Source organism: Mesitornis unicolor, unplaced genomic scaffold (assembly GCF_000695765.1).
Source record: "Mesitornis unicolor isolate BGI_N332 unplaced genomic scaffold, ASM69576v1 scaffold34362, whole genome shotgun sequence".
Taxonomy (NCBI): Eukaryota; Metazoa; Chordata; class Aves; order Mesitornithiformes; family Mesitornithidae; genus Mesitornis; species Mesitornis unicolor.
Genome location: NW_010170417.1, coordinates 6,374 through 19,760, shown reverse-complemented (window position 1 = coordinate 19,760; position 13,387 = coordinate 6,374). Strand labels below are relative to the sequence as shown.

Sequence of the window (13,387 nt, the reverse complement as noted above, 5' to 3'; positions counted from 1 at the left end):
GGTGGAGGTCTTGGCAGGGGCGTGTTATTGTCGTGGGCTTTCGGTCTCTGCAAAATCCGTGCTGGTGACAGCGAACCGGACGGCCCGAATGCATGGGGGGGCTTGGGAAGGTTTGGCGGCAGCAGCTGCGTGACTCAGTTTCCCCAGCGGTGGAAACGCTCTCCCGTCCCCACGGGGCGTGAGGAGGGGTTAACCCGTAAGCACGCAGCGTGTAGAGATCCCAGGCAGTGTTTTAGGGCACTGTTTTCAAACATTGGGAAGTTGATGAGCCCCCCACCCCCAGTGAGGGAAATGGAACCAGTCTGTGGCTCAGGTACCCCAATGCTTTGATTGCTGTGCTGTCGTGCAAAGGTGTCCGCAGCTGCAATAGTGGTGCTTTGAGGGGGGTCATCCTCCATGCACAAAGGACTCTGTCATGCTTTGGGAAGTGCTTTAAAAGTCCCTTGATAGAATATTAAAGATTTTAATGGTTGTGCACGTTTCTTGTGGAGCCCTTGAACATGGTTTCTAATCACTACACTTCTTTTTGCTTTTTTCTTTTTAAATCTTGTACTTAGAGTGAACAAATAAAATGGATAACTCTGAACTCCAGTTGTGAGCTGCTGTTTGCTTGGGTTGAAAGGCTGAGTGGCTGCGATGGATGGAGCGGTGTTTGAGTCAAGCATGTAGCAACTGGAGGGGAACATGCCGAAGAGATGCTTCATAGGTTCTGAAATATTGTGTTTCTTCTCGCTGCTTGAAAAAATTTCCTCTGACACTTGCTCCTGGCATACATCTCCCTCTCGCGTTTACGCGTGCTGATGCCTTGTAGAATTGCCTGTAAATGCAGGAGTGGTTGCAGTCCTGCTTGCCGGTTGGCTTTTGGGGTTCTGCCTGCTAGGCTTCTGCAAAGGTGTGACCCCAAGCTGATGGTAGTTCAAGCAGGCTTCAACACCCCTGCGTGCCCATTTTCTGGGGAAAAAAGGTATAGCAAGTGTAGTTGAATGAGGAAGTGGCTTTGTTTTGAAAATAAAGTGATGGGAAATGAGCTTTTCAGTTGCAGAGCTTAGTCCTCCTGATTGGTTGCATCTCTTACCGTGGCCCATATTTGGTTGTGGGGTTCACCTGTTGTCTTCTTCCTTTTTCTGCCCATAGGGTAAAGTAGAATACCTGGTGAAGTGGAAAGGATGGCCCCCAAAGTAAGTTGTGTTTTACTTGTCTTTTACTCTTTCTTTACTATTTGGTAAAAGCTTACACTGTATCTCTGCAACTGAGCATCTCATCCTTAATGGGCAACCTTTTGTGCCTCATGCCAACAACAACAATCAACAAAAACAAAGAGCCACAAACCAAACCCAAACCTATTTCTGGGCTGGCAGCTGAGGGACACAAACCATGTGCCAATCTATTCTGACTGGGTTTTGCCACCACTGAAACATTCCATTGAGATGATTTCTAGATACAAATGTTTTTAAATTAATCATCAGTTCAATAGAAAACCCTGATTCTTCTGAACTTCGAATGGCACCTGCTTTTCTGAGTCAGCACCAAGAGGACCCCACTTTATTTTTAGGACTATATGCAGTCTTTTCAAGTAGAAAACAAGTTGATGGTCTTGTCTTGTCCTACTGCTTCCCCTCTGCAGTTCACAAACAGAAAGGGGCGATGTTTCAGATTTATTGATTGTAGCCAAATGCAGATGACCTTTGTCCCTTGAAAATTACCTCCGTGCCTTTGTTTCCTTGTCCGAAACCACCTGTTACTTTGAGTGCCTTTTCTGCTTTTGCTTTGGTTGCTATGTTGCCAAAATAAAAAAAAAAAATAAAAAAGATTGCAGCATTGCTCTGCACTGTTTACAGGTACTCCTTTTAAAATGCAGCTGCCTCTGAAGAGAAGTGATTGCTCTGTGCCTGAGCAGTCTGTAAAATGCTTTGAGACTGAAAGGATTAGGGAACTGGAGAATACAGCTACGTTAGCTAGCAGCCTGGCTCGCTGGCCAACCCATATGGGGACCTGCCTTTGCTTTTCTGTTTGTAACCGTGTGTACACACACCAACGCGCGTGGGTATGACTGCAGCACTGTGTGTTGCTAAGCAAAGGGGACTGCTTTTACTGGTTCACCCTTGCAATTGCAAAGCGGGGCCCGCTGGGACATGGTCCTCGCAGACTGTACCTGGCGCCCAAGAAGCTGAGATGTGTTCCTGCGTGCCTAATCTCGTACTGATAGGGGTATGCGTGAATATAAGCAGCTTCCCCTCCCTGGTGGTGGTGGTGGGAGAGGATGACTTGATTCTTGACTGTAAGTTCTGCTGTTGAAGTGTCACCTTGTGCGCTTGTTGAGCACCAGTGGCCATGCAGTGTGGGTCAGTTCTTGGCCGCTTCAGCCTCCTCAGTAGCCAAGCCTAATTTAAGTGCTGGTAGAGGTTGGGAAATGTATTTGTAGCTTGCAAGGCACCATTCCCTTTTGGCCAGAATACTGATGGGTATCCTATTCTCCTTTCAACAAATGCATTGAGGTCCTTCTCTTGTAAATTCCCTTGCCAAGAAGGTGGGCTGAGGCATGACGTAATGTTTCCTTGCACAGAGCAGCCCTTATTCTCACTGCTGCCTCTCCTTGCCCAGCGCTTAGGAGCTGGAGCTCCTTAGGAGCTCTTTTGAGAATTAAAAGCACAGCCCTCGGAGCAAGGGAATGTCAGGGTTCCCTTATTTTGATGCTGTGACATGTCAAAACAGCTTCCCTCCTCCCTCAAACTCCAAACCTGAAGAGCACTGATTTTCTTTTCCTCCCTCCATTTTAACTGTTCACTCAGTGATTTGGGTTGCTTAAAACCAAGATGCTTTGAGCACTGAGGTCACTTTGATCCTGCAAGCAGTCTCTGTACCTTGTTTCTAAACATACACATGCCTGTGACAGCACGCAGCAGCACAAGCTGTTTGCTCCCAACATACTCTGTTTCCTCATCCCCTGTTGCATTTCCTTTCAGTCCCTTCCCCAACCTTGTCGCATTGCTCTTAGTAATCTCTGGACCAGTTATCCCATCATTCCCATTGGAGGCTTCATAGAAGAGAGTAAGGATGGGTCAGTAGTTTGCTGCTTTGCCATCTATTGATATTTCACTTTTAAAATTGTTTTTAATGAAAAATTCTTGTTAATGCCCCGCACCTCAGATTTCTGGATTGCAGTGCTGGAGTCGGGGAATGGAGGAGTTACAGTCTGGTTCTAACTGCAGGCTTGTTTACAACTTGTGTTGGAGTTAAGAGGGGAGGGGGAAGAGGAGGAGTAGAAGGAGGGGGAAGGAAGATCATATGATCTCTGTTTTCCAGAGTGCCTGCTCTCTGCAGTTCTGCTGCAGCCCGGGCTGTGTGTACCCGTATATATAGCGATGTGTGCGCGCGCGCGGCAGACTGAGCCGTGTTTTTTTATACGCAGTGTTTTGCCACTGCAGCGAAGCCAGAAACTGAGCTGCGGAGAAAAAGGCAACACCCACCAGGTTGTTGTTTTTTTTCCTTTCAAAAAAATTTCAAATCCCTTTTCTTCTCCTGCCCATGAAAAGCAATCCAATTTCTGTCCCTATCCCCATCTTGTGTTATTATTTTTCTTAAATTTGTAGAATGAGTGCCAGAATGCCTGCAGCTGGGAGGAAACCTTCCTCATTTAAACAGCATCTTGGCTTTGACAGCTCACATCAGGTTGCTGCAGGAGGCTTCGGCAAAGGAGGGAGGGGAGGGATCAGCTGGTTATGAAGATATGTCTGTTCTTAACTCTCTGGTGTACAGTGCACCTCAGGATATCTGAACTTCGTATTTTTGTTTCTCCCTTTTGTAAAAGAGTTGTACTTTTATTTCTAGAGCGATTCTCCCAATAATGCTTCTACATTTCAGTACCTTTCTGCTGCCTAATGGAGATGAAAGGGAAAAGCATTCCCAAACCACCTCCCCTGTGTACATATATGCATGTACCACGTGCCCTCGTGTGCAGCCTGTGCTCCATCCAGAAATGTAAACATCCTAAAACACTTTCCTTCTGTTACAAAAGCACCCTTGCCCACCTGCATCTGGTCCTCCTACCCAGGGACCAGGAGGGGCTCTGCCTTCAGGCCCTGGACTTCGCATTCCAGGAAAATTAATGTTCTGAGGCATTTGGGATTTCAGACGTGCTTTCTTGCCTTGGAATTTGTATGACAGAGTTACACCACTCACCTTTTCTGGGCAAACATGACCCTTTAGAAGTAAACATGCCACGATGACCACTTTGTAATCCTTTCACTTTCCGAAATGGGAGTTTTTGGCTGCTTCTCCCTGGTATTAAGTGCAGCCATGCCCTTTGGGAACCAGTTTTGGCATTGCCTGCTGGGTGAGTTCAGTCCTTTCCTGAGCATCTGACTCTCGTCACAGCTGTCCGGCAATCGAGGAGGGTGCTGGGGCAGTGAGTGACATTGGTCACAGGCTACGTTTGGACCATCGAGCTCATTTTGAGTGATTTTGGTAGCCCTGACCACAATGCCGATGGGTCCCTCCCGAGTTGGTACAGCAGCACTGGTGACCTCTGCTCGGTAGAAATAACCCGCAGGGGGAGCAAGAGAGAGGAGGAACAGTTGGAAGGGCGCCATCAACCTGCCTCAGGGCACAGGTCTAAACATGTTTAGTCCAATAGCATCCGTGGAGAAAAATTAAACTCTTCTTGAATGAATACTTTTGGCTCCAGCGATTAGAGGTAATTAATAACACAAGTGAGAAAGCGTACTTACTCTTTGAGCACTCTAAATTAAGAGAGACCTATTTTTTGGAAAGCTGATCATGTCTCACTGTTCCACAGGGTTTGTTAGATTTGAGGGAGTGCTGCAGATAAGACCTGTTTAGGCATTGACTTAAAATCAGTTTGCAAGTGTCTGCACAGGCTTTGCAAATAGCATGGAGGAGGCCCTGCAGAGGAAAGCCTTCCCTGTTCTCCTGCAAAGAGCTGCTTGATGCCTGTTTTGGGAAGGGGAGGTGGTGTCTGCACGATTTTGGGGAGGGAACGGCTGGAATTCCTCAGAGCTCTCGCAATGTTGTGGCAAGCCATGCTGACCCCTGTGAAGACAGTATCCAGGGCCGCAGCATACTGGTAGCAGGCCTGCAGAGAGAATATTTAATTAAAATATTGTTTACTTTATGTTCCTTATGTTTTTCTTCAGATACAGCACATGGGAACCAGAGGATCATATCTTGGACCCTCGCCTGGTGGTGGCTTATGAAGAAAAGTAAGGGCGCGTGTTCTTTCTCTCCTTGGACACAGGAAAAGGAAATGGTGTCTTTATTTCATGGTGTGCGTAAAGTACCCCTGTTGTCCCTACTTTGATCAAAGATGAGATGTATAGCAATGAATTTTGCTTTATCTCTGTACCCTGGTGTTGGCTGAGGTGGACAAGACAGGGTTAAAGCAGCTCCAGTTTGCACTGTTCAGGAAATGAGGCCAAGAACAAGCAGCACTGAGCCAAAGAGCAATCAGTCTTTAGGTTTTAATCAGGTTCAAGGCTGGCCTGGAGTGATGCTAGCTGAGAAGTTCATCTAACCCATCCTTGATCAGCTGAGTCAGAGAAATTCTCTTATTGCAAGGCTTTCACTCCTACAAGAAGCAGTTCTGGGATGTTTTCCAAGTCCGCACTGGTCACCATTGGGTTTCCATGAAATAAATAAGGGAGTTGTGCTGCAAAAGGTAGAAGTCCCAACTAGGCTTTGTACTGTGGTACTTAGTACTTGGTTTGATTTGTGTTCGTCTTTCACAGGGAAGAGAGAGACCGTGCATCGGGGTACAGGAAAAGAGGCCCCAAACCAAAGCGCCTCCTGCTGCAGGTAGCTTCTTGCTTTTCTGTGTATTTCTAACTCGTTATCTGCTGTGCTGCTCTTCTGCTCACAGGGAGGTGGAAACTGTCCCTTTGCTGTTGCATGGACAAAATTGGAGGTAACGAGCTAACACAACAAGATGAAATCAGTGGGTAGGCAGATAGTTTTAACCTGTTAGCTGAAGAGCCAGCTAACTTGTCTTTTAAAAAGCAAAACAAAACAAATGAAAACCAACAACAGCTCTTGCTCTCTGAACTAGGATTTTATAAACTTTGGGCTTGGGTGGTTTCAGGTTACCCGGTTTGCGTGCTCTTAATTTTATGTTGGGCTTCAACTTTCCATCGTGTTAAAGGTAGCCACTGGTTGGAAGTGGAGTTGCAGCATGCTTTGACTGTTGCCAAGCGAAACAGCCAGTCCTAGGAAGCACATATTAGGAAGAGTTTAGCTGGAAGTTGAAAAGGTGAGAGAAACAGTGTTGTAGACACAACTTCTCCTAGCTCATCTAGATGTTCATGGACTGAACAGAGAATAGTTTCCCGGCACTCAGGTGGGAGCCCTGACTATTATCAGGTTTCCACTCTGACCCTCGCTGCATTGATATCTTGGCAGCGGCTGTATGGCATGGACTTGAGGAGTGCCCACAAGGGAAAGGAGAAGCTCTGTTTCTCTCTTGCACGGAGGTTTGGAGGAGGAGACAGTAGCCTGCCAGGGGCCAAGCCAGGGCAGGCAGAGTTCTCGGAGAAGACTGGGGGAGCAGTCCTGCCATTCTCTCTCCGGAAGCAACGCAAAAACCAGAAATATCTGCGACTGTCGAGGAAGAAGTTCCCCCGCATGGCGAGCCTGGAGAGCCGAAACTGCAGGCGTGAGTTCTTCCTGAATGACGCAGTGGGCCTGGAGGCCAGGCAGGGCCCTGAGGACTGGGAGGCCATGCAGCACACCAGCAAAGAAGGTAAGGCCAGGCACCCCTTGGCTGTGAAGTTCTAGGGCATGTGAAGGATGCTCTGCGTGCTTCCTCCTTGCTTGCCTCACGCTGTAGTTTGGGTCAGGTCCTCAGAGCAGCCCTTGCTGGCTCACATCATGGCTCTTTTGTCTGCAAGTTCCTTTCTTTGAATGAATAGCACATCTTAATCTGCATTTTTGGTGCTGTTGCCTGTCCGTAGTCTCATATCAGTGATGCCCCTCCCAACATTAGAAAATATGCGTAAGTTACTGCAAGTTACCCCCCCTCTTCTAGTTTCCTCCCAGCAGAGGTGACATGCAGGTGTGACAGTGGTAACCTCTCTGACTCTGTCCATGTACCCACATGTGTTCAGCCTGCTGCTCTGCTAAAATGAGCTTGGCTGACAGTGGACAAGCTTGGACACCAGCGCTGTATCGTGATGCTGCTCTGAGGAGCACACAGGAATGGTGCTGGGAACCCAGAGTGTGTTCCTCTGCCCCGTCCATCCCTTTCCTCTCCACACCGCACACTCTCTCCAAAGTCCTTTGCTATAGAGCTATGTGAGAGGAGGATGAGAGAGATGAAGTAAGGATGGTAACTCCTGCCTGATCCCACTGAGTATGCACCATGAGTGTAGGCACAGGAGATGTCCAAGCACATTTGGCGTTCTGGGGAAGGGTACCAGCATCTTGTGCAGGAGGGCTGTGGGATGTCTGTGTTGCTCCGAGTTACCAGGGAAACTCTATCCCTGCATTATTAGAGCTTCTGAAGGCGTAGCTTTCCTGAGGAGTGGAAAACTGGGGCTTGTGCTGCTTGTAGTAGCTGAGGGAATCCTGCTACTCCTTGCTAGGAGTAGCTGGTAGCCAGGCTAGATTAGGCAGGATTTTAGGGAGAGGAGTCTGTTCTGAGAAAGCTGTCCACCACTCTCTGAGAGGGACTCAAACAGCACCCAGAATCCAGGGAGGCAGCAGTAGGGCTAGCAAAGAAGAACCTTGTGTCACGTCCTGGCAATAAGCAAACATGTGGAGCTGTTCCCCACTAGAAACACTGGGCTCTAAAGCACTTGGGGATTGAAAGAGTGAATGGCACTACAGAAACTGTTTTTGTTCTCCTTGACACACGGCCTGTGTGGAATTCCAGTTGTTGGTAGGGGGGATCGGACTCTTTCTGAGATGAAAGTAGGCACCCCAGGTATTTGAGAGAGAGGCCAGGAAATACAGTCTTAAGGGGCCTTTGTTCCTTGCCCAGATTGGGACAACAGGGTATATAGTACAAATATAGTGGCAGGGAGAGGGTATGTTTTCCTCCCTCCCTCCCTCTGTGTATTTTTGTGGCTGGCTGTGGGGGCTGGGGGAAGTGAGGCTTTGGGTGGCAGAGGGACTGTGAATTATTCTTACAGTGAGAATGTGCAGGGATGCTTGAGATTCTTGCTATGGGGGAGCTAAGGAAGGAGATGAGAAAGGGAGAGCAGGCTCTCCATGAAGCAATGTTGATGGATTTTTGAGAGAAAAGGCTGCGTTGCAGGTGCAGTACAAGTAAAACCCTCCATTTTGGATCCCTTTGACTCCCATAGGCATATCTGAAGAGCACGTGTAAGAATTTGTGATTTTTGGCTTTGCAGCAGGTTAGGGCATTTACAAGCAGGTGAGCTTGCACCTGGGAGAGTGTGCTTTGCTGACACAGAGCCAAATTAGGGGCTAAGATGGAGTGAGAAGTATCAGGGAATTGTGGATGGTCAGATGAGCTGAGTGGTGTTACAGAGTCTTCTGTGTAGGCTGCTCCGATGCTGGTGTGCCTGGACACCTTTGCTACTCTTCCCTTTTCCCACTATAGCCTGCAGTGATCCTCCATTTTCCCTTAGCCTCTGAGGGGAGGGCTTGCCCGTGCTCTTTCATGCCTTGTATGCACAGAGCTCGTACAGGCTGATTTCACCCACCGTTCCTCAGAAAGGACGCCTCTTTTTCCATCCTTCCCTTCCCTCTCTCCTTCCTCCTCCCTCACCCTGTCTTTCTCTCTCGCTAACACGCTCTTATCTGCCTCTCCTTCCGTAGCAGATGTGGATGGCAGTCTCCCTTGGATTCCCACTGTGCCCCCCAGCGAAGTGACAGTGACAGACATCACGGCAAACTCCATTACCGTCACTTTCAGAGAAGCACAAGTGGCTGAGGGCTTCTTCCGAGACCGGAGTGCGCAGTTCTGAATCTCTGTTTTCAGTGGTCCTCAAAACCAGTGCTTTTAGGGTGGGGCTAGTGAAGGGTTATTTTATCCCTTAAGAGAAAAAAAAAAATCCAAAATGTCTCCTCTTAAAATGTTTACAGAGACCTTCTTTTTTTTTTTCTCCTCCTTTTTCCCCTTTCAGATACGCAAAAAAGGGCCGTGTAGGGGGTGCGTGTTTGTCATTGCTTTGTCCATCTGAAAAACTGACAGCCCTTTCCCTGGCAAAGACTCCCCTCCTAGATGTGAGAGCAGCAAGCTGAACAATTCGCCTTTTATCCTGTTAAGTGGCGGCAGCTGCATTTGTGGGGAGAGGGCATGTGGAGGTGGAAAGAGAGCTGGATCTCCAGCCTGCCACCTTGTTCTGCAATTGATAGCCCTTGGATAAAGATACTTCTCTGTGTATCGCTCTTCCCACCTTCCTCCTCCCTCTCTTCCTGCAGCAGTGAGAGGCAATGGATCCAACCTGTGTAGATAACTCCAGCCTGTTCAGACTTTCTCTCCAGTGCTGTTTTCCCTGGGGCCTGCTGTCAGGACTTCAGAGCCGTATTTGCCTGTGTGTGGTAAGTCAGTCTTTGCAGCACGGGTCCATGTAGACAGCAGAGGTTTCTCCCTTTGATTGTCGTTCATGCGGAAAGACTGAAGTGCATCTCTGAGATCTCGATTGGCGACATAAATTCAATTTGCCCCCATTAAAAGCTCAGAAAGCTGGCGCAGTGGAGACATACCATTCTGTATATGTTAAACAGGGCTTCCAGGCTCTGCTCTGGTGCGTGAGGAATGCGTTATGGAAAGTGGGGTGTTCTTACCCTTTGCCAAATTCAGTATTAATAACAAATGCTGCCCTGAATCTGTGGTAATAAGTCGGTTGAAAACTGACTCCTCTCCCCTGGGAGGAGGGGCTAATAGGACAACCAAAGCATTGCCTGGCGCTGCAAAGATATCCAAGATACTGGCACAGGCCCAGGACACAGGAATTGGACAGAACTGAGCTAGAAAGGGACCTTAATTAGCAGCAAATTCTGTTCTAGGATCCCCTTGAGAGATCCAAGGTAAACAACGCGTGGGGAAGGGAATGCATTAGATTGAAGGAGGGGAAAAAAATTTAATTCTTAGCAATGAGAATTCTTGGATTGTACTGCCTGGGTAATTTTCTTCCGTGACTCCAGTCTCCTCACAGTATCTGTGATCCTGTACTACTTTACTGATGGGAACTTCCCCTTGGAAGGCTTACAAATCTTTGCCAAGGAAAGGGGTCTGCATTTCAAGGGACCCTGCCTGATCTTGCACTTAAAAATGCCTTGTGCTGGACTGCCTGTGACACTTTGAGGTTTTTCAAGAATCGCTGTATTTTGAGTCGGTAGTTTAGCATAGCATCTGTTCTTGCACATGCACGTTCTCTTCCATTTTTTAAAAAGCAAATTTTATTTAAATAACTTAAAAATTTAAATATAGTCCTTTTCCTATGGAAAGCAAGAAAAGTAAGCTAGAGTCTAAGGTGGGAACTGCAGGACAGAGTGCTGCAGGGTAACATTGGCTACTGTCATGATTACTGTTCCTAAATCCTTTGTTTCCTCTCCCCACTCCACCTGAAGCATCTTTTATCTGCTGCGTTTATTCGGAATGAAGCTATGAGCCTTCTGAGCTCTGAGGTCGACACCTATGGAAATCCTCAATGTGCTCCTTTGAAGGGCTTGGCTGCTGGCCTGCAGAATTTGGGAGCTCTGGGGCTTCTAGTCCTCTAAGCATCTACTTTTTTAAAAGTACTTGGACCGCCCCTATGTTTTTTATTAAAAGCAAATTTGACCTCAGATAGGATATGGCAGCTCAGCGTAGACTTAGGATTTCCCCTTCCATCTCAGAGCTGTTTGAGCAGGCTTGTCTTCCGCTGTGTCACAGCAGGACCACTAGGAACATCTTAACTTTCTGGACTAACCTTTTGTCTCCCAAAGAAGTGTCAGAGGCGTTTTATTATGGAGAAATCTGAGAGGGTGAGAAGTGGAAGCTGGGGTGGAATTATGTGGTGGGAGGAAGAGTGAGTGGGAAAGAAGCTTGCAATCGCTAGCAAGGGCAAATGGATGAGGTAAGCGTACAGGCTCAGGATGTTTGTTGAACGTGGGTGTCCAGAGCAAGGCTTCTGAATCTGGAGTCACACTGTATAAACAGGATCACCCTCTTTTGCAGGATGTGGGGTCAAACAGTGTTGTCATCGTCACCCCCACGCACCCCCCCACACCTCCTCTGCCCGACACCTGCCATTTGTGCTGAATACCTGCATCTCTCTTTTGTTGTGAGCGGAGGACACACCACATGGTCGAGTCCGCTCTTGGGCATTGTAACAGGTCAGAAAAATATGGTTGCAGAAGCATAGTATTTTAGCTTATTTTTTAAAAAGTCTTGAACTCCAGCTCATCCTGCTAAATCTTCGTGGCATTTATAGGACCTGACTTCTTTGTTCTAATGCAGCTACCGCCACCTTTGTCCTGTCTTCATCTCAGTGTACAAATACACCAAAAAAGCTTCCTATTTACCCAGGTTCCTGGCTTTGGCTGACAGCAGAAGCAATACCAATCCTGTGGCAGGAAAGAGCTTGTCCTAATAAACTGGATTTCCATCCTTGGCTTTTCTGTCCGCTCACCAGCTGGGACTTCTCAATGTTTTGTTTTGGCGTTTCTCTTTAAACATCTTTTCTTCCTCTTGCAGGGGAGTTTTCAGAGAGGATCCACCCACGGTTTCTTATCTTAATCATTTTTTGGATCAGGCTAGCTTGTGTTCCACTGGTAACTAATCATCTCACCGCATGAAGTGTTGAACAAAGTACCTGGCTACCCCGCTGCTTTGTGTGCAGGTCAATGAGGAGTTAACCCTTATCAGGTTAAGATGAAAAAAGTTGCATATGCGTGGGTTTGGTTGGTGTGTGTGAGGAGGAGTTTGTGGTAGGAAAATAAGCAGTTACTGTGTCGGGGTGGACTTTTTTTTTTGACATTCGCGAATTCTTGCTTATCTTGAGGATCTTTTTGAGAAGATTTTTCTCTTGGTCTTTTTAAAATGTGGCTGTGTTCCATATTGTCTGGTGATATATCAGTGCGAACTTTCTTGGTAGAGCTGGCCTTCAGGGACTTTGAAATTAGCTTTATTCCACTTCTGCAGGTGTAGAGTTGTATGGGGGTTTTACTTGTGATGGCAAGAGGGGTCGTCTGGGTTTACTTGCCTCTTCTCCCCAGTACTGTCCATCTGTCAGTTCAACCCAAATCCTGAAAATTGAATTGGGACCTCTTGGACTAACATATCATGAAAATCAGATGCTGTGCTCAGAGCTTCGTTAAACATTCCGTTTGATTAGAAGAGCCAGAATAGCATCCAGCTAAAGCTGAGTTTAATAATTCTATTTGAAGCGCAAGCCGAGAATAGAAATGGGCTAACTCTCCCATACCTCCTTTGGCTCCATGGCTGTAAACAAGGAAAACTAACTTCAGCCAGTGGGAATTACTGAACTGTACGCAAAAAACAAACTTCTCGAAGAAGAACTGTTCTAATAGTCATTCTTAGGACTGTTTCCATGTGAGAATTTACCAGCCACATGTAAGGGACATAAGTTTTTATTTAGTAGATCTTCTCACAGTGAACTCGCTGTATCTGATATGGCAGAACTGAGAGGCTTCATGAGGTTGGAAAACCTTTATTGTTAACTCTGCGTTTAAAAAAAAAAAAAACAGAAACCAACAAAAAAATGGAAAGGACTGCCTCTGTTCCTGGCTGGTTATAAACTAGATGTTACCGCTCTGATATATAAGTGATGCCTTGGAACAGCAAGTTTTAACACGTAAATAGTGGCATTAAGTAGCCTTGTATCTCCTGCATGCTCCCTGTTGTCTTACACTTGCTTGGGGGCCCTTCTGCTTGTGAAGTCAGACCAAGGTGGGTTGCTTTATTATTTTTATTTCCTTTTCCAAGCAAGGCCAGGATATTATTGTGAGAACACCCAAAAGCAGTTCCATTTGCCAAAATAAGCCCAAATTTGTTAGTGCGTTGACCGTTGCTTATGTCGGAGCCTCAGACAGAAAGAAGCTTATTGAGAACTGAATGGCTTTTTTTGTTGTTCGTGTTGTGAAACTGTCCAGAATTGTTGTTCTGGTGTTTTGTGACTGAATGTATAAAATTGTTTGTTCACCTCGCAGGGGGCCCTTGGCCCCAGTACTGTTTCCTGCTGTACACCAGCTAGTGCTGTTTGATGGTTTCACTGGAACAGAGAAGGGAGGCCTCGCACAGGTCAAAAACCAGGCAGGGTGGCTCATGCGAGACCCTCGGTGGTAGCCACAACAGAGGCCGGGCTGCGGAAGACAGCAGTGAGGGCTGTCAGCCACATCCAAGTGTTTGAGCAAAGCTAAATCTACTGCCGCCTCTCCACCCCTTCCTCTTGAGCTTTAAGTT

At 47.1% G+C, this 13,387-nt stretch overlaps 1 protein-coding gene across 1 annotated transcript; it reads left to right on the top strand.

The window, feature by feature from the left end:
- Positions 1-1,134: 1,134 nt before the first annotated feature.
- On the top strand, positions 1,135-9,055 carry CBX7 (chromobox homolog 7; the record flags this gene model as incomplete). Its single annotated transcript, XM_010179686.1, has 5 exons — positions 1,135-1,178; positions 5,154-5,219; positions 5,745-5,811; positions 6,412-6,751; positions 8,794-9,055. Coding segments are annotated over 5 exons (666 nt in total), but the record flags the coding sequence as incomplete, so codon positions are not given.
- Positions 9,056-13,387: the final 4,332 nt, after the last annotated feature.